Source organism: Chaetodon trifascialis, chromosome 3 (assembly GCF_039877785.1).
Source record: "Chaetodon trifascialis isolate fChaTrf1 chromosome 3, fChaTrf1.hap1, whole genome shotgun sequence".
Lineage (NCBI taxonomy): Eukaryota > Metazoa > Chordata > Actinopteri > Chaetodontiformes > Chaetodontidae > Chaetodon > Chaetodon trifascialis.
In genome coordinates, this window is record NC_092058.1 from 16,676,200 (window position 1) to 16,700,574 (window position 24,375).

The 24,375-nt window shown below is 42.6% G+C and overlaps 2 protein-coding genes across 2 annotated transcripts; both read right to left on the reverse strand.

Moving 5' to 3' along the window:
* Nucleotides 1-766: 766 nt before the first annotated feature.
* On the reverse strand, nucleotides 767-4,234 carry rft1 (RFT1 homolog). The gene is made up of 10 exons (XM_070959015.1): nucleotides 3,888-4,234; nucleotides 3,707-3,792; nucleotides 3,443-3,565; nucleotides 3,068-3,359; nucleotides 2,846-2,980; nucleotides 2,467-2,727; nucleotides 2,227-2,371; nucleotides 2,032-2,137; nucleotides 1,689-1,938; nucleotides 767-1,564 (listed from the first exon to the last, which is right to left on the reverse strand). The coding sequence occupies exons 1-10, from the start codon at nucleotides 3,948-3,950 to the stop codon at nucleotides 1,400-1,402; spliced, it is 1,626 nt and encodes a 541-aa protein (XP_070815116.1). The 5' UTR covers nucleotides 3,951-4,234; the 3' UTR covers nucleotides 767-1,399.
* A 415-nt stretch (nucleotides 4,235-4,649) lies between these two features.
* On the reverse strand, nucleotides 4,650-20,589 carry prkcda (protein kinase C, delta a). The gene is made up of 18 exons (XM_070992578.1): nucleotides 20,110-20,589; nucleotides 16,751-16,880; nucleotides 16,441-16,640; nucleotides 16,284-16,350; nucleotides 14,832-14,988; nucleotides 14,326-14,357; nucleotides 14,082-14,167; nucleotides 13,393-13,522; nucleotides 13,207-13,307; nucleotides 12,083-12,179; nucleotides 11,777-11,907; nucleotides 11,425-11,598; nucleotides 11,233-11,324; nucleotides 7,566-7,628; nucleotides 6,483-6,621; nucleotides 6,169-6,357; nucleotides 5,951-6,079; nucleotides 4,650-5,841 (listed from the first exon to the last, which is right to left on the reverse strand). Exons 2-18 carry the CDS (start codon nucleotides 16,857-16,859, stop codon nucleotides 5,683-5,685), a joined length of 2,055 nt encoding a protein of 684 aa, XP_070848679.1. The 5' UTR covers nucleotides 16,860-16,880; nucleotides 20,110-20,589; the 3' UTR covers nucleotides 4,650-5,682.
* Nucleotides 20,590-24,375: the final 3,786 nt, after the last annotated feature.

The following is a 24,375-nucleotide window of genomic DNA, read 5'->3' on the forward strand; positions in this document are numbered from 1 at the left end:
TCCTCCTTTCTGTCTCTCTGCCCCTGGTTCTTCTCATGACCTGCTGTGCTCTGTGCTGCTTCATTAGAAAATGATGAGATCACTGCCACAACGTCTGGCATTACATACCCTCAAATAAATCCCAGAGGTGCAGAAATATGACAAATGCCTGTCTGTGTGTCCTCCCCCTCCCTCCTGCAGCCAAACCCTTGCTTTCCAACAGCAAGCCACACAAAGTGGACTCAAAGTTCAAAAGACATGACTTCAAAAATAAGTAGCTGTCCATCCTAAGACGTCAAACTTGCCAGCAAACTTCATACCATGTCTGCTTCACATACATGTTAAAAAAGGGGGAGCAGAGGGAAGAATAAGCATTGCCCGGCTTTGAAAGAATGCTGTCCCCACCCCTTCCTGCTCATTTTCCATAATTACATCATTATTCAGCCTTAAGGGACCTTAAACTCTCTGGCGACTGGTACAGAGGAAGGAGCAAACTAATGAATTGAAAGTGTTTCCAAGCAACATGTCACAAGACCACTGAACTCAAACCCGCTGAAAGTAAAACATGACAAAAAGCCTTTCGCTGGGGCGAACCAGTGCTCTGCGTCCTCACAGGATCTGTAGCAATGAAAATATCATGTTGTCAAAAACAAAGGTAATGTGAACATTTTATGAGCTGACTCATTTCCTAAATGAAAGCGCCGAATCATGAGAGACAGAACATACACGAACCAGCTGTGAAATAAAGTCCAACCGGTCTTCATAGACAAACCCAACACAAGATCTTGATAGTCTCATCTCTGCAAATTTTAATTTGTCAAATTTAATCAAATGTGCCTCAATCAAGCTTTTTTAACAGGTTTAATAGAGAATATTTAGAATTTCAAGTCATGTTATCATGTGTTATTGAGTAAAATGGTACTTTCAGTTTTTTGCTGAAATGCATTTCAGTCTTAAAAACAGCTGAGCTCCTCCAAAACAGTGATCTGATGACAGATCCTTTGGACTGCATGAGGTTTTCACAATATTAACTTGATCACCCCACATGTGAATTAGGCTGCCTTGTTTATGTGTCGGACAATCAAACAAATTCAACTGTTTCCTTAAAAAACATTCATTTTCTTTAATCACCCACAATTACGCTCCAAAACGGCCGTGACATGTTTGTTCATATTTGATTGTCCCAACACAGGAATGATCCAGTGAAAACATACCAGCATCAGACACACACACACACACACACACACACACACACACACACACACACACACACACACACACACACACACACACACACACACACACACACACACACACACACAGGGCCTATTTCAAAAAGCTGTTCCCTCGTTGCTTTCACACAGTCAGTAACAGTCCGTCAGTGTGAAAGCTCCTGTTTGAAGCTTTCTTCCGGTCCAGTTTAAGTGCGTTTCTTTGCGTATCGGGGCAGAAGCTGAGTCCTCACAAACTGAACCAGCCGAGTTTCTGTGAGAAGAACAGCCACAAGCACACCGAGCAGACACGCTGCTCCCACGCCGATGTGGACCAGCCTGAGCAACCAACCGCTGTCACAGCAGAACACACCCTGAAGCCGGAGAATAAAGAAGCTTAAGCTGATTGGTACAATTCAATACAAATCATACTGGCTAAAAATGTGATGTATTGGTTCATATTTAGAGATAATATGAAGAGACATAATCTTCTTGTACCTCAGACAGCGCTGTGACAACAGCACTGACAGCAAGTGCCAGCAGCAGGAGCGGGGAGGGCAACAGGCCTCGCAGAGGTTTCCACTGACTGGACTGGAAGTAGTGCTGTATGTAAAGCAGGCTGTGCAAGATGCGGAGGCCCATGTTAAGGCAGTTTGCCAGTATGAAGCCCACAGCGCCAGCCCACCATGTCAGTATGTAGGACAGGAACAGGAAAGATACAGACAGAGCCAGCATCACAAAGTTATACCTGAGGACAAAACACAAGCACAGCGTTAACTGACAGGTGACATGATGTGTCATGACCGAATATATCTGACTGTGTACATTTTTGGATTCTTACTTGTCGACGTCTTCTTGGCTCATGGCAGCAAAGACAAAACACTCTGTAATACCGTTGACAGCCAGCAGGAGGACATAGCCGCTGTAGCATTTCAGCAAAGTGGGCCCTTTAACAAAAAAATAATCAGAAAACCAGCTGTGACTAAGAACAACCTGCACAGCAGAATATGTCACATATACCCAATAAAACACTTACCAGCGCCACTGCTCAGAAGAGAGCCGCCATAAATGTCCAGAGCCAGGTGAGCGTAGGCGTAGCCAAACACTGTGATGATCAGACCAATCACCAGCACCAGTTTCAGCAGACACTCCAGGACCTCAGCTGCAATGGCAACATCGTCCTGCAAACAAAATCCTGGGCGTGAAGAAAAACCCTCGACCATTTCTTCCGAGCCATTCACAAAGAAGTGTTTGCGTTCATGTCCAAGACTCACACCTGTTTCTGACTTCTGACATCACGTCCTCGCTCCAGCACTTTGGCAAAGAAGATGTAGAAGCTTTCCTCGATAGGCAAGAAGATGAAGCGGGCCACCATGGAGCCCAGATTGTTGACGATATCATAAACTCCCTGGTCTCCAAAGCTGAGGACGTTGAAGAAGGTCATGACGTAGCGCTCACCCTCTGTGAGGATCTGCTTCAGGAAGGACTGCTTGAAGAAGCTCCATGTGAGCCGGGCCAGAGTCCAATCAATCAGCGGCTGTAAACAACAGACGAGGATCATTAAGCCTGTATGGTGACAGTTCATCTTGTGACTCATCAGTTTGATTTTGTGAAGATGGCTCATAAACAACAAACAGCAGTATATGTCCTTCTACCTCTCCATCAGCTCTGCCGGGCAGGAGATCTCCGACGCGGCGCAGAGGGAAACTCTTCTCAGCTGCCTCTTTTGAGCCCAAGAAACGAATGAAGTAAACAGCATAGCACAGCACCAGGAATCCTGTGTACACCAACTAAAGAAACATCCACAGCTTAAAATCATTACATAGAGAGGGTGTAAGTCTAGGAATAATGCAGAAAGACTTCAGCTCATCTCTTACATGAGCAGCAGAGAAGATGTAAAGGCCCCATTCACGGCAAAACACCACCAGCACCACAGTTACGCTGCACTTGGCGATCATTGCTAAACTCTCGCCGACCACCTTCAATCGGACAAACATGTGAGCCTGAGCCAGGACCCAGAGGGGCTCAGCCAGGAGCTCCTGCACTCCTGACAAGGCGAACAACACCACAGCAGGGCCGTAGAAAGGGACAGTCTGGGGGTCCGGGACCTCCAGGAGCCACAGCCAAACACAAGCCAGCAGGGCTGCCCATAACACACCCAAGGGCAACCTGAGAGGTAAACAAGGCAGGATAGGACACAAGGGCTGCACACACAAAATCAAAAAGTTCATCCTTTTGTAAAGTCAACTCACGTCAGCCACAGCAGGTTGATAACTTGTCTCCAGCTGTGGTTCGTCCCAGATACCCCACTCAGACAGGCTCTCCGGAAAGCTTCTCTGGCTAAAAACACTAATGTGGAGTACAGCAGTGTAAGCCTGCGTGATAAACACACACACACACACACACACACACACACACACACACACATACATGTTACAGGAGCTGGCGCAGTGAAATATGTTGGCATTGTGTTCTGCATTATCCTGGCTGGCGCCTCTGATATCAGTCATCTCTACCTGACATTGACGACGCCAATCAGCTCTTTGGACACAAAGCGCAGTGTGAATGCGTTCAGCAGGAAGGTGAGGACACGGAACGTCACCTGAGATAAAACACGAGAAAACATGTGAACCATTAAACAGTCTGGACAGAAGTATTAGCTGACTGAGCCTTTAAGCACTGCGTGTGTTCATGTACCTGCAGCAACACATTATACGATGCTAAAGTGGACGCACTCTTCAGTACATCCTGAGAGCTCATTTTGGACTTCCTCTGACTCGCTGGAAAACTTTATCAAGCGTGAATTTGACAACCTGTCTGCTGCTTCCTACGAAGGGAAATCATTTTACAGTCACACTGTGAAAACCGTCACTGTGATTGCCGAAAAAGAGATAACACTAGCGCCTAATTCCGAATGAGCAAGTGCAAAGCGAGGCGAGTCAGCGAAGTGCGAGATAACATTTGCCGGATAGCAACAAAAGCTAGAAGTTCTAGTCGTCGTAGTGGAAACACTTCCGTATACATTGTACGGAAGCTCGTTGCGCGGTGACGTCAAAGTACGTCGTGTCCGCCGCTGCGTCGCTAGAGGGCGTATGCATCCCTCTGATAATCTGAGCGAGGCGACTGTGGTGTTTGGCCCACACACATCAGAAAGTCCCTCCTCCATGAAATCACCAAATGTTTGTCACCAACATATTGACTCTAATCAGGTAAAATCTACATTCATAAAATGAACTGTGGTGTTTCCAAGGATATTGTTTTTTTAGATTTATGTTTTATTTATGGATTCACAAAACACAGTAAATCCAATGATATGTTTCAGTGAGAAGTTATTTTCAACATGATACAAGATGATAAAAACCAAGTCAGACAAAAAACATTCACACAATAAATACAATAAAAATACCAAAATACATGAAGACAAACTAGTCGCAAAAAGAACAAACCATATGATAATACTAGAGTACAACAAATCTTCACTGGTTACCTGTCACTTTGCACCATGGATAAGCCCTGATTTGACTAAACTTTCTACACTTTCCTGTTTTTGAGAACTTAATTTTTCATATTATGCAGACAGATTAAACTGCAGAGGTTTCAAAAACAGCACATCAGATTTGGGAGTTGATGCTTTTTTAATCAGATGTAAAAGATGGAGACAGTAAAAAAAGTACAACCTTAGCGAACCAATATACATGTTACAACAATATACATATACATTGTTTATATACAGCATTTCAGTAACTTCCCACTCACTGTTTTAAGTCCCGTACCTTTACTGAAGTTTTTGCACCCCTGGGTGCATCCAGTCACAGACAGGTGCTTTCAACACAGCTGACATCAGCTGTTACTTTACATTTGTTCTTTACATGGCACTGTTGAATCACACAACCAGAAGTTGTTCTTTGTCAGCAAGACATGATTTATCCAGTCAAAGGCAAGAATTCCAATGTTCTGAGACAGATAACATTCATTATTAATCTATATTTAAAGACGATTAGATTTCTGTTGGTCTGATCTCTAGACATGCAGTCACCTCATTCACACATCTACATTTGAAGTTTACAGTATAATTTATTCCTACAGGCTTCTTCCTCTCCCTTCTCCTGTTCACAACTTTTCACCCCGTGGGTTTGACTGAACTTATCGAAAAGGGACACAAAATGGCTGCAGATGGAAGCAGTGACGTCACGTGGAATGTAAGGATTTTCAACCTCCCACCCTAATATTATTATTCATACAGGTCTTCACAACCTAGACAAACAATACGCATGCACACAAATACAATAACATCAGTATATACAGTACAAGGGCCCGTTTCTACTCCTATTTCTACACGTACCCAAGGAGAATAGTTTGTGCTTAAAATAAGGTCACAAAAATACTGATCGTAGAACAGCTCACTCTTTTGCAAGTTTAACAATGTGACAGAATAAGGGAACTGTCCGGTCACAGTAGGGATGTGACCCAGGTCAGACTGTCATTACAATGGTCACTTTTCTAAAAGGTGCTCCATCTTAGGGTTGATGAACGAGAAGCCGGAGAACGCTGTCTGATCCATGGAGTCGATGAAGTTCTTATCGCTGTGGGAGAGACGAGGCTTCTCGCTGAGGAACTCGCGATCAAAGTTGCTGCAATCATTCGCCGCTTTCTGCAACAGAGAACATAATAAAACATCACAGATTATATACACATGGAAACACAGCACATGATCTGTATTTCTTGATAATTTAATCCTGTGACTTGTGTGTGGGTCATACCACTTTGGGTTTGAAGGGCGGTTCAACCTCTCTCCTCTCCAAGGCCTGCCAGTTAATGGTCTTGAAAAAGGGGTGTAAACGGATATTACCCACGACTCCTAGCCTGCGAGTGGGGTCTCTCTCAAACAACTGCAGGGAGTCAGTAAGGGTAAGTAAGGACTGTGCACCATTACATCTCAAATGACAGATTTATTTTGTATGAAAGGTATGGTACAGACCCGCTCAAGCAGGTCCTTGGCCTCCTTGTTGATCCAGCGAGGATAGTGCGGAGTATCCATGCGGATGGACTCAAACAACTCATCCTCATCGTCTCCATGGAAAGGCGACTGACCAATCAGCATTTCATATAGCAGCACCCCAAACGACCACCAGTCAACAGAGAAGGAGTATTTCTGTCCCAGCAGGATCTAAGTTGCAATGTAATATTAGAAATAGAACATATTTTAGGCAGACACTGACACTTGTTTGCACGTAGAATGAGAAAAGCAAATCGAGTGCAGAATTGAAAATCTTAGGAAAGTATGGAACACACCTCCGGAGCGATATAGTCAGGAGTCCCACAGAAAGTCGTAGCACGATTATCTCCAAACAAGTTCTCCTTACACATGCCAAAGTCAGCGATCTTTATGTGTCCCTCATGATCCAGCATCACATTGTCTAACTTCAGATCTCTGGAAAAAAAATCAATCACAGCAGGACTGGAAATAAATATGAATGACTGTGAGTTTGTAGCTGTATTGTGATCATCAGAATCAAGTCAGACTGACACTTAATGCTTGTTTTAAATGACCTTCTTGGATTAAACGTGATTTTTTTAAAAAGTGCAAGCTCAACTGTGAAATCTTGAATGCTGACTGCATTCGAGCCAGGAAGAACCTTACAACTCAAGATTTACAAAATTTTTGGAAGAACCACACCCGTGGTTGTGCATGTTTTTTGCATTTATGCTGTCATATTGCTAACCATTTAACTTTAATTCTTATTTCCATGCAGCCATCAGTTTCACTTCATTTCACGATTTAAATCTGACAGCAATCCAAAACTTGCCTGAGATTGGTAATCCATCAAAGTGAATATTTAGTTCACTGTTGTGTTCATTTACAAATGTAAAAAAGGACATTTTGTAAAAGTTATATTATTCTTACATAATCATGCAATTGCAAGCAGTTTCACTATTCCTGAGATTTTTAAAACATCTTTGTTACCATAAGAAATGAACAAATTCACATTTTCTTCCTCACAAACAAAACATTCCATTGTTTTTCTTCTGAACTGGATTTTTTAGGGTCGACTGCACCCACAGGGACAGTTTTCTAAACAGTCCCAGCAAACAACTGCAAAACCACACAATGATAATGAAACTTTCAGGGAAAAAAAAGTGACAAAATGCGTGGGATTACCTAACCAAGCAAGTTTAGACTCTCTTCAAGTTCATTTTCACCTCACACTTGCAACTGCACTGAAACCAACGGTCTTGTGGAACGTAGGAAAATAATCCAAAAGTGTCAGCTGTTATGTAAAGAATGTAGTAATCAAGCAGACATGAACAATTACAGTGTGGTCATTTAAGTGTATGTACTGTACATCCAGATGTGATACATATTTTAGCTCTGACCTGTAGATGATCCCTTTGGAATGTAAGAACTGAAGACCACAAATGATCTCAGCTGAGTAGAACCTGGGAAGACAAACATAGCAGAGACAGACAGATATCAGCAAGTCATCTCTGGGGAAAAGCTACATGTCCACACTGCAGCTACCTTGCAGCGGAGTTGGCAGCTGAACACTGGTGTCCCTGCAGAGTGCAGACTCATTTCAGTGTAGAGGTAAATTATTGAGGAGGACATCTGTATGGAGTAGGAGACAGGTGAATAACGCTCTAATAATGTGAAACCTGAGCACTGCGTGAGCCGAAAGATTAGCCTATCTCTGACATGCTTCTCTTGTCATCTGTGTCAGGTGAAACGAATGAGTCCTGAGAGGAGATAGAGTAGCCTCCGCTCGAACCCAATAACTTGTCGTTCACTGTACAGGACCAAACAACAAGAAACTGAATAGGCTGTCAGGGTTCATCTATTGATCATCTCATCTCATCTCATCAACTCTCACTTCTTCGAGTCTTACAAGAACAAGTTAGAAAATGCAAAACAGAACGCAAAATTAAGTCTAGATATGAGGAAGTACGTGTGAGTATGTGAGGAATGCTGAGATGTTGGACTAGACTCTCTACGGACCGGGTCAACAGGTTAGCAGTGGCCACTGGGAGAACAGGGCCTTTGTGCTGACAAAGAGGTCACCGGAAACTCTGCAGTTCAGCTGCTGCCTAAGGAAAAATATTACATAACCAAAATTCAGGAGACAATTTCCAATCCTCTGTGACAACTTGTGCAGCAACACACAAGCTGATTTACTATATTTTAACATATATATAAACAAGCATGCAGACACCCGTTTTTTTGATGAATGCATTGTGAGGTAATGAAAAGACCCACTTCTCTTTTTCCCTCGTTCACTGAGGGTAAGTTTTCCATCCAGGCTGAATACAGTCATTGAATGAGGAGGACTGTAGTGGATGCCAACACAAGATCAGATGTCTGTGTTTGTAAAGTAGAGAATTACTCCTGTCATCTCGTGAGTCCAGGACACAGCCTCCAGTTTAACTACAGGAAATGTACTGGAAGACCACTTTTTAACATCAGTGTCTGTGCTCTCATGTGAAACCTGTTTTTTAAACCTACACCAGTACATTAAAAAATACTACTGTGTACTAGCTTATAAGAAATATAATGCCTTCAAAACATAAAACTAAAGAAGTCTACTGTACATATGTCTGTCCTCTGATATCTAGAATCAAAGCAAACTAGCTTTGCTTCACCTAGACAACAAAGCTCCAGAAAAGCAGGGGGCTATAAGCTGATGGTTCTCGTAGTGAGGGTGTTTTCTCAAATGCAACTGGTCCTCTTCAAGAAGGTGAAATCCAGATCCAGATCCAGGTGTCACCATTTAGAGGGAAAAACATTTCATAAAAGAAGGTACTTCAAGTTTTTGGAAATTAGCTCAAAGCTTTTTTGCTTGTATTATTAAACTTTTATCTGTTGCCTTGAAGCTCGAGTGTGTGTGTGTAACAGCAACTGTGAAGAAATGTTTCACTTTCATCTCCGTGTTTGCAAATGTGAGACTTTTTAAAACTTGAGTTGGCTGTGGTACAGGTGCCACCAAGCTTTAGACTCCAGAATACTCTTCCATTAGTGAGCCATTGTTTTTTTTCTGGAGGGATTCCCACAGAGTGTTGAGTAGAGAGGTGGGTGGTAGTAACTGATACGTCCCTTTACAAACAGCACAGAGGCACTAAGAGCTGTTTGCTCCTTACAAAGCCAGTCTGCTAGTGAGCAGCAGCTAATGGACACCAGTGCCCATCAGGGCTCAGTATGTTATGTCAAAGGGAAAAGCCACCATGGGAGAGAGACATAGGGAGAATAAATACAGACTCTTCTTTATCAGCTTTCCCTCATCTCATTGATTCTGTAAGCGTGAGTCTACACACAGCTACAGCAGGACGAGAGCACAGAGTAAAGATGGCAGGTAGTGTGTGTGTGTGTGTGTGTTTTAGGCTGAATCCCATTTCACCCCTTGGCCCTACCCCTCCGTTTTGCGCGTTCACGTGGAGGGGTAGGGGTGTCCCAATTCCCATTATGACGGAGGGGTAGGGGGAAGTGGTAGGGCTATGTACCCCTCCAAACGGAGATTTTTCCGAGGCACACTCCAAACGGAGGGGTACGACAGATTTCTCAGAATGCCTTGCAAGACCGGTATTTTCTCCATGAATGAAGTTTTAAAATGTACGAAAACCACTTTATTGTCTATTTTAACGTTGTTTCAATGTGTAGTGGTCATTTTCCTCATAAAAAAACCCCCGAAAAAAATCGGTAGTAGTCAAGGCTTCAGTTACATGGTTACCGTTGCCAGGCTGAATGCCACTAGCGGTGCTCTGTGGGCAGCCCTGATGATAATCTGCAATAATATCAATAATATATATAATATATATAATAATATATATAATATATATAATATATATATATTATCAATAATAACTTTGGCAACCTCGCTGCTGGTATTCAGTTACATTGATAGCGTTGTGGGATACAACATGCAGGAATTAGAGGTAAGATCTTAAGCCCGAGCCCGAGCCCGAGCCCGAGCCCGAGCCCGAGCCCGAGCCCGAGCCCGAGCCCGAGCCCGAGCCCGAGCCCGAGCCCGAGCCCGAGCCTGAGCCCGAGCCGGCCCGAATTAATATCAATTATTAACTTTGGGTCGGGTCGGGCCGGGCTTCTCTCTCGCTAATTTTTTTTAATAAATATATATTTATTTGAAGTCTGTAATAACCAAATACACGGCTCGGAACACGTGCGCGCTTTACGCAGCGCTCAATGCCAGATATTCAAGAGGACGAAACCCGAGACTGAACTCCCGCACAATACGCACTTTACACCGAGATGACCGCCCTGGACCACCTACCTCAGCAGGTCTGACTTCTGCAAACAGCAGCTGGTCCAGAAACATGTATGAATGGATTCATCCGTGCGCGCAGTCTCCAGCGGAGGATTTTTAAAGTCTGTTTGTTTCCGCCTTTGGTAACGAAGACTATAGTGAACCTGCTGCGCTCTGGAGGCTTTACCCCGTGTATCTCAGATGCCCTTCCTTGTGATCTACAATGAAGCCCAGAGACCTGCTCCTGCTGCTGTTCCTCTCCTTGTCAGAGAGGCGCGTCCATGTGAGCACAATATCACACACAGAAATATCTTTAACAAACTTTTCCAGCGTTATTTCATTGTGTAAATGCATTTATAATGATCATAAAAATATGTAGATTATTTTAACATTAAGAAAACTTGCGATATAAAATTTCGGGTTTGTTTCGGGCTCGGGCCTGCAAATCAAGTTAATTGATCGGGCTCGGGCCGGGTCGGGCTTTAATACCCGCGGGCCTGGGTCGGGTCGGGCTGGATTTTTTTGGGCCGATCTTACCTCTAGCAGGAATGTCATACACAAATCGAATGTGACGGTAGCATTAGCTTGTCGCATCTGCCTACGTAAGAGGCAGCGACGACTGCTGATGACGTACGCAATTGTCGAAGGGGTGTCCCAATTCGGAGGGGTTGACTTTCGGCCCTACCCCTTGGCACTCCATTTCAAGGGGCAAGGGACAAGGGGTAGGGCTAAGGGGTAGGGGTAGAAAAGAGAAATGGGATTCACCCTTAGTCTGTGTGGCGGGTGTGACTCACGTGGCTCTGTAGAGTTCAAAGCGGCCTTTCTCCTGAATATGAAACATCAAGTCTCCTCCGTTCAGATACTCCATCACAAAGAACAGATGCTCCTGTTGACAAGTTTCATTTTGAGTATTGAGGGTCCAACCAATGACAACGACGAGTCAGAGAAAAAGTGGCACAGGCATTACTGAGGTGGAAAGGGACTACCTTGGTCTGGAAGGTGGAGTAAAGGTGTGTGAGGAAAGGGTTTTCCCAGGCTAAAGCCAAGACTCTCTTCTCTACCATAGTGCACTCCACATCGTCATCCATCAGTACCACATCTTTCTTAAGAGCCTTCACTGCAAAGTACTCTCCACGACCCTTCAGCTCTGCCAGGAGAACCTGAGAGAAGAAGATGGATTAATATTGGCATGGTATTATTTCTATTGGAGGCCTGCAATTGCCAGTGTGTTTATGACAGTGTTGTTGATTTACTCATGGTTATCCTCTCACTCTCGGGTTGGGCTTTTTAAAACAGCAGTCTCACAGTTTAATTCACACTGACATTGTTTCTTTGTACCTTGCCAAAGCTGCCTTTTCCCAAGACCTTGTGGAAGACGAAGTTGTCCACATTGATGCGGGTCAGATGGGTAATACGAGACTGAGGCCGTGGGCTGGACCCTTCCCACAGTCTGCCATATGGAGATCCATCTGATGGACAAGCAAATGCCACACATAGAAATTACTCAGTGGAGAGGTTGTTCATATAATCATCTTAAACACTGAAGACTTTTGCATATATATCTGCAAGCATTATCATCAGTATAGAGCCTATACCGCTTAAATGAATGCATCTACAAGCACATAGAGAATAACACTCACTGACCATTAACCTCCAGTCCAGCAAGCTTGTTAACTTCATCATAGATTCCAATATCAGGCAGATTTGGCAGGTTTGGATCTGAACGGCGGGTGGATGATTTCTGATGGAATAGCAAATGCAATAAGAAATATAAGCATGAAACAGGCAGACCAATGGATTCCCAGCAATGTGAACACATTTGGTCTGACAATTATTGTGTGGTCTGATGCCCCCCCCCCCCCCAGGACAGAAAGCTCAGGTTTCTATTGAGGTCAGGTGTCACTCTCAACAATTGTATCAATACACACGGGGGATTGGAAGTTTCACGTTCAAGTGGCACTGAGGCATTGATGGTTAAACTTCATTTTGATAGTCCATTGATTGTCCATTGTGATCAACTTATTATCAAGGGAATATAAAGACAGTAAACAATGAACTGAGTGTCAGGTGATACTCTACTGTGATGGGCACTGATAGATATGCTCTGGCTGAGTTAGTGCTGGGATTGATGTTAGAGAGGCCCAGGTAAGGATGCGATTTAGGGCTGAAGTCAGATCAAGGTTACATGTGAGATAGGGGTCAGTTTAACATCATGGTTATGATCAACAATGACACTGTGTTAACAATGAGTATGTCATTCTGACAAATTAAAACACAGGATGATTGATTTACCATTACATTAATTCACACACAACACTGTCAATAATCACATGCAGACCACCTGTAATAGACAGTAAGGGGTTTCTGCTGTTGCCTCTGAGACCTGTCACACACTTTCACATGATCTTTTAACAGGTAATATAATGCAAACATACAGATCTCAGGATGTTTTGATGGTAGTTAAAAATATTCTTACGTTTTTTTCCATTAATCATGATTTCATCATTAAGAAGGTAAAATTTGTGTATTTTTGACTTCCACAATTGGAATAATCTTATAAAAATGACAATAATCAAGTGCTGGTCCACCATTGTGGCTCTAATGTGATCGTCCAGCTTCATTAGTATCTAACCCATTTCAGTAGATAAGTAAGATATAATGTAATCTGATAATGGCTGCTGTGTCTGAAAGAGCCATGTTATGATTGAATTAGGCGGCATGATGTTTGACTTGACTTGACCAAACATTGAAAGTCTCCGTGAACTCACCTGGCTGACTTGTGTAAGTGCTTCAGCTAGTAGTTTCTGGTTGATGCCACAAAGGTTGGCTACTTTATCTTGACACTTGTGATGGACATTCATGGTACAGTCTACACACAGAACGAAACAAACGCATGTTAAAGGACAAAAGCACACTTATACTCCAACAAGAAGTCAATCATATCTGCACTGTACCTTCACACTTGAGGCCTTGTTTGACCAGACCCCACAGCAGACTTCCACAGTGGTCACAGAAGGTGGGACTCATGTAGTTGTTGGTCTTGAAACGGTGTGGCATGTCAATTTTAAAGCGCTCCTTCTGGAACTGCGGGGACAAACAGGATTTATCACCTCCATGAATGTCCGGCAGCAAAGGAATCCTAATCAGTGGCCTGTGCCACTTCACAGGCCTGCGCACCTGCTTCATTTTTATTTCTTTGCTCTGTCTTCTGCTTCTCTCTCTGAGATTATCCTGTCAGAAGTGAGGGCACTGCTGAATAAAAAGGTCAGCCTCTACTGTGATTTAAGGAGCCTCTCTGAGACCACACCCCATGTATTATTCACCTCACGGGTGGGTGTGTGTGCTTGATCATTTACATGTAACCATTATCTATGTCAGTTGGTCTTTGATCGTCTTTATCTACCAATATTGATCACTGAAAAGAGCATCTAATTGGATGTGGACCCTGACTGGTGTCTGCCTTTGTATCAAACTCTGACACAGCAACAGCTTCCAGTCCAATGATATTACCATCATTGTTCATACTGATACAGTACTACACCAGCAGAAAACAGTGTGAGAGAAGCCCACACCGAACTGAATTTCGAGACATATGGCGAGCACTCACAGTACATGGTGTACTGCACAAATATGTGATACGTACCACAGTATCCCGACTGTTGGCAGCAGTACCGGTACATCTGCCGATGATTTTGTCTATGCATTTCTTGTGGATGGCTGCATTGCATTCTACATAAAAATGTAAAGATAAAAGAGATTTGTATACTTTGATCCCGAATCTGGCCACAAAATCCTTACAAAAGAAAAACTATTGTTATTCATGGTTAAGTACACATTTTTAACATATAACAGCCTCTATTTCAAGTGACAAATTATTGTAGACTTACGTCTGCATTTATAACCTTGCTTGTTGAGTCCCCTGTGAGAGAAAAGGTGACACAAATGGGTCACTTGGCATCATTTTTTAATCATGTAAATAGTTTGCTGATTAATCACTTGTTAGTCATCATAGTTGGGCAGAATACAGCCAGCCTGATTTGCATATCAGGGTTTCCTTTTTCTACAAACTTCCTCCAAAAAGGTCTTCAAAGCAAATAGATTCGTGGAGATCTGTAGTCATCAAAAGTTGACAAAAACAATAATTTCTACAGGCATTACATCTTAATCTTATTGTTTTTATCAATACAATCACAAGTGAAAAGGTTATCTTACTCAGAAATCAACCAACTCAGACAGTGTTAAACCCTGCCAAATATGAGGAAGTTCCTTACACTACAGTATGTCAATCAGCATGACTGGGGTTTTAGTTTGTGTATCTGATCATTGGTTTATGAGTTCCCTTTTATCAGCTCTGAAGGTTTGTTTATAGGACTGAAGCACAGGGCACACTGACCAGACAAATTCTCTGCAGACGGAGCAGAAAGTGGGCTGTCTGAAAAACGTGGCGATGAACTCGTGGTTCTTTATGAAGTGGATCTTGGCCTGCTTAATGGCCCCTCGTCTACGGTTCAGGGTAGGAGCCTCTTCCTCCTTCACAGTCTGCTTACTCTCTTCCAGACAAACAGAGAAACACAGATCAGTCATCCCATACCACTGTAATGGAAAAACAAAGGTCATTTTGTATAGGCCTCAAATTGACTGCCTTAATGATAAGGGAACCCACAGGAATTGCTCATGTGAATGCTTGTGAATGATAAGATTAAATTAGCAAGGACAAATATTGACTAGTGGTTGTGCAGTCTGTCTAGATATATAGGTGCTAAAGATTAAGTTGGATCAACCTGGTATTTGTGTATTTGCTGAATGCTTAAGAGACAGATTATTGCTATCATTTAGCATAGATTTTATATTATTCACCCACTTCCTTACCCTAATCTGTTTCTCAATCATCTGTCTATGTGTTATGGGGTCCTACATTAACATGACATTTTCTGCTAATTAGGACATTCATGGTTGTTTCATGTGAGTGCTTCCTGCAATTGTGTTTTTGTGATGTGCTCTGGTTTGAAGTGTGTGGATCGAAGTGAGAAAAAAGGTGCTGTCACATATGTCTGTGCACAAATCAGAATTGAGCAACAGAATCTGATTCAGAGTGAAGGGTTGTCTGCGAATGTTTAATGTCTGATGAAACCAAACCCACACAGGCCTGACAAAGCATTTATCAAACTCTTAGTAAATAATAATAAAGGATGTTTTTTGGAGAGTTGCTCCAAAGCTTTTATTATCAGATTTATTATCAGATTTAATGCTTATAGAGATTTGAAACCAAGTTTACATGGGCTTTAGTGGCAACATGGCACATGCTAAACCAGGGAAAACAAAGCATCCACACAACTACAGAACATATGGATTACAGAAAAAAGTCCTTAGGAAAGGGCTACGAACAGTGTTGAACAGTAGAAATGTGGATGGATTCTTGACTAATTTTGCGATTTTCAGGTGATCTTGTAAATCGAGCTGCCTCATGTGATTTGGGTAGTAGGACTGCTTACCACGCTTTAACACGATGTGAGAGCAACAGTTGGTGGCAGTAATGCATCTCTAAACTGGCATGCCAACCGCCAAAGAAAAGGCAGACAAGAAAAAATGGAGGAGGAGAGTGAAATTGTAAATACATACAAAAAGGGGTGTGACATCTGTTGTGTGGACATGGTTTAGATTTAGAAGATTTGACATGTTCTGACTGTTTCTTGAATTAATTTACAGAATGAATACTGTATCCTGATATAAACTGTTACTGTGGAATAAAATTAGATATGTACAGTGAGAGAAGATTTTAGCCACACCACCCACCCCAAGCTGAGAGCAGAGGAAAGTAGAGAACTTTCTATTTTATTTCCTTTACCTGTATCCCCTCCCTCCAGAAAATACTGCACTGCCATCATCACTTTCCCAGAAGGATGGAGATCCACCTGAACACACAGTGTGACACACAGGCAGTTACACACAAACAGTCAGAAATATAGCTCTACAGGGACAAAGGACAGTCTGTAATGTCCTACCCAGAACTCAGCACGCCCATTCGCTTTCTTGCAGCGCTCAGCAAGGACAGACACTCCAACAGTGACCTCAGCCAGCGGCTCTTCGGCTGTCTTCATCAGCAGTACCTCGATCACACGACCTTCATAGATGTGCGCATCAAAACTGGCTTTCCAAGCCGGGTACATGGTGGGTTTCCGCTGAACCAGGGTCTTACCTCGTTCTAGGAACAGGAAGATGGACAAAGAGGAGGAGATAAGAAGTAACATCTTTTTTTACTCAAGTGAAATTTCTGTAAAGCACAGGGTGGAGTAGGCTTTTGAAGTTTCGCACCAGTTGTCAAGGCCTCCTTCATCTTGATTGCACAGAAAGGCGGGTCGACCAGAGAAGGCAGGCCGCCCAAGTCGTACGAATTAAAGGCGATCCTCAAGAAAGGAGCCATGGTGACGAGTACCAAGGTCACCTGCTCCCAGAGATGGACAAACACAGTGTTACCCAGGTAACATTTATCTACTGTATAATGACATGTTAGTTACACACACAGTTCAAAATCATATCCACTTATTATAGTGCATACATACACACAGTTGCATATAGGTCTTTGTAAAACTGTGAAACCTCTACATACATTGTGAAGTCCACCAATATCAGAAAAGAAAAGAAAAGAAAAGAAAAGAAAAGAAAAGAAAAGAAAGAAAAGAAAAGAAAAGAAAAGAAAAGAAAAGAAAAGAAAAGAAAAGAAAAGAAAAGAAAAGAAAAGAAAAGAAGATTTAACTCATGTTTGAGAAATACATTTAGAACATAATCATGACACCCTGTCAGACTGCACTCACACACACTTGTGATGAACCACATTAATAATCACAAAAATGGGGAACAAATTGCTTCTTTCTCACTTTGAGTCATTGCTATGCAGTCACACCTCAATGGAGGAGAAACGCAAAACACTGTCGCTGACCTTTTTCCGTCAACGACGAGGGCCATCTATTGCAGGTTTTTTGTATCTGATTTCAAAGCTGGTTGTGTGGGTTAAAAGAAAAAAACATCACGATTGCATGACGAGTGTTGTTTCATACATATTTTGTATTTCATACTTTTCCAGTGTGACATTTTTTATATCTGACTTTTTTGGGGAAAAGGCTTGTGCTGGTAAATTGAATATGTTAAGGTTTTTCCCCCTGCCAGTAAGAAAAAATAAAAAACACATTGTTTTGGGCTCTTGTGATCGGTATTTTGTATTTCTGTAATAGAGATTTTATAGACCTAATTAACTGATTATGAAGATTCAATATATTAAAAGACGATGAAAACGAGTTGCATTCCTCATATTGTAGAGATAAAATATGCACTGATAGTGTCAAATTGGGGAAAAATCAATATCACTCTTCATGCTGGACACTAGCTGCTGCATGCAAGATTTACTACTTACATAAGTTTACATGTGCTACATATGGAGCTACAACTTTTTTCTACAGCAACCTATGCACCACCAGTGTCTGTATGTGCAATGCAAAAGGTGACGCCCACCAATTTCATATGTTGGCCAGGCACTTCACGCACACCCATGCTGTCTTACATGCCTAATCTATTAATTCCACACCTCATTGTGTAAAATACACCGCAATGTCAAATTTTCCAGCATCATTTGCGCCTCTGCCACTAGTCTGGCTCCTTGTGTCACTGCGGTGTGTGTCACCGTGTAGTTCCTGAAAGGTTGTAGCTGCAGCAGTAGAAGTGTTTGCCTGTACTACAAAGGCAGAGCAAGCCTCAACATGCCGCTAATCCAAATTCAAGCATGCAGTGCACCACAGTAGGCCTAGCTGGCATTCACAATCCTAAAACTGTAACCGCCCACACTGAGACCAGAAAAGTAAGACACAGGAAAAAAAAAGTGTGCACTAAGAGGGGCGGGTGATAAACGCCCATGTTCACTTACTCACTCGCTCGCTGCTGTGAGTTGTGATGTCAGGGTTTTGGGAGTTAATCAATACCAAGCACACTGTGTGATTGAGGGCGGTAGTGATTGATTACCAAGCACACTGTTCATGCACTGTTTCGATTTGTCCCATCTGTTAAATTCAGTAGTAATGTCTCTTGCACCAGTATATTGTAAATTGTAAACTTCCGCCTAACTTCCTAATATTCATTTCATTATATAGGCCACTTCCTGATACTGTCATTAACCAACATAAAAGTGTGTTTTGTAGCATGAGTAGCATTGTACAATTGCTAAGGCTAAATTATGTTATTTTATTACTACACCTAGAATCTGATCTTGGAGGCTATCCATCACACACAAAAACACTTGTGCATATATGATTGTATCTGAACACCGGATATTTACATACAGTTGCAGCATCAGCTTCTCTTTTTCAAGCCTGAGTCCTGGAGATTGAACCGAGCACTCACACGTTAAGTCATCTGAAATAATAATGATACTAAGTGAAGGAGAGAGAAAAAGTACCCATGCTCCACTGTGACAGGAGGACAGAGTGAAGGGAAATACAGGAAAAGTTAGGCAGCCTGGCCCTGCATGGACGTGACTACAACTCCAAACTACTTCAGAGCACCTCACACTGTAAGCATCAAATAATCAGCCCGTCTGTATCAAACTACACTGACTGCTGGGAATGGAAACATGTCCTGCACATACCTCTCTGAGACACACACACACACACGTAGTGGAAGTGTAACAGCTAAAAACATACTGTAAAGAGTTTTACATCCTGTACATGACATCCAAAGACAAAAACGCTATGCAAATCACCATGACAGTCCGAAAGTACAGAGCAGATGTTAAAGTGAGTTACAACGCAACAGTGAGCACGCAGTCAACTGAAGACATTCAGCATGGACCGAGAATCAGTCAGCGCTTCTGATTTGCTTTATGCAACACCGCTGTTTCTGAAGGATGTGGTCGATCGGTTCCCTGAAGGCAGATGTCTGACTCAGTTTGCAACCACACTCTCATTCTGACAAATAAATGCAGCGGTTCATTTAAAAACACTTGTCTGTCTTTGCTGTCCGGACCTGCCCGCATTCCGCCTCACGCCCGGTGCTGGAGCACGCTCTGTGACCCGTGAGCTCCTGTGACCTGACCTGGAATTCCACATCGCCCAACACAAATGTTGCGTGGCTGACAGTGTTTTAATAGCTGAGCAAATTGAATTCAAGCCAGATCGGAAAACACATTTTGAGAGCATAAAGTGGTGGAGCCCGGATGAATTGCCTTTGAGGCATTGCCTGTCAATGTTTGATCAACCACCAGGCTTTTTTCCATACTTGACCCCGTAGCGCATTAAGATCTGACAGCTCAGATTCCGTCGCACAATTTCAGTTAAAATCCTTTTAAAACGAGGCAACAATATCCTAAAAAGTTGGTGGGGATAATAATTTCAATCAGAACAGCTCGCTAGGCAGTGAAAATAATGATTTCAGTGGCCACAGATAAGGCGTAGAGTTAACAATACTGTAAGTTATCGCTAGTAAGTTATCTTAGCTAACGTTAGCACCAACGGTCCCGGCTGGACGAGTCTCTCGTTACAGTTTATCTCCCCGAAGATGAAAGACGAAAAATAAAAAGAGGGGGCACGGCTTCTTGGTCTTTGAGCAACTTTCTGCAAACGCCAAACGTTTAAGACCCCAGCTCTGTGGAAAAAGTCGATGAAGAATTGTTAAAACGGCAGTCTCACCTCGTCCCGCAAACTCGGTGCTGTCGATTTTCAACGCAGCTCGACGAAAGTTGCTCTTTTCTCTTCCTCTCGTTTTTTCGCTCTGTGATTCCGTCGATTGAGGAAGTGTGGCGCGCGCTCGCAGAGGCTCGGCAAGCTGTGACGTTTACCTGCCACACACACACACACACACACAGAGAGCGGTCGCAGTACCCAATTGCCCTATTTTGAATAAAGGACCTGTCAGTAAGGCTATTTTAATGTATTTTTCCACTTGAGTTGTATTTTCCCTCATCATACACACATGAATATATATCTGTATTTTTCCATCGAAGCTCCCTCGGTTGATAAACATGTTGTGGGTTCATCACTGCAGACCTGTTGATATTCTGAACTTAAAAAAAACTTGTTCAGGCAATAGTAACTGTAGATAAAGATCTGCATTGCTGGCGAGTGTGCCCTAGATTACAGCAGCATAGCCCTGAATGTGGGGGAAGACATGTTTTTTTGTTTTTTTTTTTTCCTTTTCACTTAAAGTGTTTGTGTGGCAGGGGATGGGGTCACGTGGTTCTGTAGGCTGCGGGGGTAGTTTTGAGGTTTGAGCAAGGCTTTGCTGCTGAGGAGGTGGCACATTTGGCTCCATGCAATGAGCTTTTCTTGTCCTAAACTAACACAAGCGCTCAAAATTATCCATATCCTGTATTTATGTCATGCCTGCATTCACCCCCTCACACACGCACACACCCCTAAATATGCACTATGTGTGCGCAACTGAGCAAGGGCAGCTATTCTCATCAGTGACACTAATGAAATATTGGCTGAAGTGAAGACCTAAATGAGGAAATGCGGCCGATAAATTCCTGCAGTCTGACTCATAATTAAATATTTAGGTGCAGTTTAAAAGTATGAGACTGTATGTGGTGCTGCAGCACAGAGTGAATGTGGAGTGAAACCTGCCAGGAACAGGCTGACAGAGCACAGGTGTGTCAGTGTTCCTCTCTCCTCTGTGGAGTTATATAAGAGCCAGATTGTGACTCATGGTTGACACAGGAAGTCTACAGTGGAGACTAGGTGTGTGCATTAAGGAGTTCACTGCTCAGCTGGCCTCCTCTGACTCTGACAGATGTACATTCAGAGTTTGAGGAACCCTCTCCTTCTGTTCTTCCTCTAGCAAACACATTCACATCCGCACATACCTTCTGTGATGAGCCAACCGTGGGATGTATAGGCTGCAGAACAAGCGGATGTTAAATGTATCATACAGAGCTTAAAGTGAACCAGACAAAAATCCACACAGAAACTCCCTGCATGGAGCTGACACACATAGCTCTGCTGGGCTGCTGTCAAGAGAAAGTTGCAACATTTGTAGTTAAATTTGTTATGTGTTTTGATATATGAATATGTATATGACTGATACAGCCAATAGCCAGTAGTGTGTTTGATTTTAATTTTAATTAAATTGCTTACCAATTATATAAAAACTAAAGTGATTAAGGGTCAAGTATAAATTGGTTCATATTAGGGCTCACAAATCAAAAATTTTGGGAAGCACTGACTTCAGCCATTATTTTAATTCAGAGAAATTGAAATACATTTAAAGCAGCTGCACATGTTAAAAAGAATCTCCCTTTTTTTTCTAACTCTTTACCCCCAACCAGAACATTTTCACAGAAAACACAAAAATTATATTCATACTTTACCCTGGTAACCACTGATTTAAACATTATAGCGTCATTTCTAAAATAGGCAGATGAAGAAACACAGGTGGATCTTAAAGGACACAGGAGAATGTGAGTAAAGTGGACAGGTCAGAGCATGTTGAGTAAGGCTGAGTGATTAGCTGATCAATGCAAGAGTCACGTCAGAGAAGAATGATGCATCAAGTCTGACAAGATGACCAAAAGTGTCTCCTTGCAATGTTTTAAGGGCAGTAAACAAGAAGTTGTTTTGCTAATAAAATAATAAGGAAAGCTACTCCCCTTGAGAGTCCGCAGCCATGCCAGTGGGTTAATGTTTCTGGCAATCATGCTGCTACTACTAGCAAATACTGACTCATAACTTAAAGTTTCTTTAAATAAAGTTGTTTTTAATGGTAAGACTGTATAAAATGTTCTGCCATAAGAAAAATAATGCCATCTAAAACAAACAATTCAACATTTTGGGAAATGTAGTAGGATGGATCAGAAGATGAGAAGTCTGTCTGTTAAATATGAAGCTGTAGCGGAGCTCATGTACAGGCTGGAGACAAGGGGAAACAGCTAGTAGCTCAATGGAAACAAAAATGCACCGACCAGCATGTATAATGCCCATTAATCTCATTAAAAGATCTATTGGCGTCTCTGCTTGTTGCCCACTGCTCCTGACAAAGAAGCAGTCCAACATATAATCCCCCATCACACAAAATTTGTCAGTTTACACAAACAAGATATAACGTGTTGATTAGTCAGAACTCCTGTTCCTTTGTTAACTCTGGACCGAGCCAGACTAGCTTTCTCTGACTGTTTCCAGGCTTTATGCTAAGCTAAGCTAACCAGCTGCTGGCACTAGCTTCATATTGAACAGACAAACATGCAAGTAGTATTAGTCATCTCTTCTGTCCTCAAGAGAGCTATAAAGCGGATTACCCAAAATGTCAATTAGTCCATTCAGTACAAAAGAAAAAACCAACACCTTGACCATTTTTGCTTTGGCTCAAAGGCTCCAGACAGATCTTACATCTCTCAGTGACAACTACCTGCCCTGCTGACACGTGTTTATACTTCTCTCTCTGACAGGTTGAGATGGTTGTCGATGACAGAATGGTCACGGGAGAATGGAAAGCATGATGCTGACTCCATGTTTAGGCAACAGGGCTGATAGATGTTCAGTCAGAGGTGCAGAGTGTGCTGAAGACTCTCTGTTTTTCTCTGTTTGTCCTGTTGAGGGAGAGTGGGCTATTTAAAGCTTTAGGGGAGGTGGAATAGGTGTAACATTGACTTGGCAGTGTAGGCTGCAAAGAGTTAGCAAAGTGGGACATAAGAGTGCCTCTATTCTTGCAGCCTCTCCACATCTTTTTCTCTCCCTTGCCCCATCTGTGAAGGGTGCCGAGAGACACAGGACAAGGTGCAAACCCAGAAATGTCAAACCAATGTCAAGGACACAGATCCCCCCACCCCCCCACCCCCTATGTCCTATTTCTTAGTCTTTTTATTAAAATCTCGAGCTATTACACAATAAAATCTTTCCTTTTCCCCGGAGGACATGCTGCCCACACAACACTATGAAAGATGAGAAGGCATTCTTTTGCATCTCACGACATCAACACAAACACTGCATTGCCTGCTCAGACTAAAGCTGAAAATGACCAGAAGGTTTGCTGGCGTGAGTTTGTCATTAAAAAAACTACAGAGTTCACGCAAATCGGGCATTAAAAAAAATATCATAGATCAGCTCAGACATAATATTTCAGCTTTTATCAGTTGATAATGATTCCTGCATCTGAGCACATATAACAGAGCTGAATGCATCCGACCTTATTGAGTAGGCTGTGTGTGCATGATTGATTATTTGCTTCTCTCTGCATTGCTCCTGCCTGCAGCGATATGGAAGTAAGCGTGGGTTATGACACTGTTGCTGCACTGTAAAGAAAAAGCCTATCTTTTCCGCCATCAGCCCCACAGCAAGCTTTCATCATTATTATTATTATTATTATTTTTTAATTCAATCATGCCATTGAGAATCCTTTAAAGTGCGACTGGACTTTCCATTTTGCATCTTGTCTACTTTTCCATCAGCTCAAATTAAGATTTCCTGTTTCTTGCTGCTGTGCTGAGACCAGAAGAACCATAAGCAGACGTACAGTAAAGAGACAAACATGAAAGCTTTATTTTACAAATAGAGCCAATCAGACAACACTTTTTTGCTCAGGCAAACTGAGTATCACTGCCACAGCCAGTTGAAAGAAGTTCTTCCAGCAGAGGGATTCAGTGTGAAGGACCAGGTGTAAGATGTGTGGGATGATGAATACCTCGAAAAACTGTCACTTGTAAGGAATTTGTGTATCGTGTCATAACCAACAGCAACATAGAGAAACACTGCAAAGATTTGAAAAAGAAGAAGAGAGAAGCAACAGAGGAGGGAAAAAAAACAGAATTGGGGCTAGAGAGGGAGAGCAGAGTGATGAATGATCTGTCCTCTATATAGGACGAGGTGTCTGCAACTTTTCAGGAGCCCCAGAAAGCAAACTTTCTGCCTGATATTATTCTGGGTCAGGAAGCCTCAGGGGGGGAATGAGAAGCAGAGCAGGCC

Excerpts from the sequence above, each read along its gene's own strand:
- rft1 (XM_070959015.1), bottom strand. The coding sequence starts at position 3,950 with ATGAGCTCTCAGGATGTACTGAAGAGTGCGTCCACTTTAGCATCGTAT. Across the intron at positions 3,566-3,706 it reads ATTGGCGTCGTCAATGTCAG|GCTTACACTGCTGTACTCCA; the intron begins GTAGAGATGACT and ends TTTATCACGCAG. Across the intron at positions 2,138-2,226 it reads TCTTCTGAGCAGTGGCGCTG|GGCCCACTTTGCTGAAATGC; the intron begins GTAAGTGTTTTA and ends TTTTTGTTAAAG.
- prkcda (XM_070992578.1), bottom strand. The coding sequence starts at position 16,859 with ATGGCTCCTTTCTTGAGGATCGCCTTTAATTCGTACGACTTGGGCGGC. Across the intron at positions 13,523-14,081 it reads CCAACAGTCGGGATACTGTG|TTCCAGAAGGAGCGCTTTAA; the intron begins GTACGTATCACA and ends TTGTCCCCGCAG. Across the intron at positions 12,180-13,206 it reads CACTTACACAAGTCAGCCAG|AAATCATCCACCCGCCGTTC; the intron begins GTGAGTTCACGG and ends CTATTCCATCAG.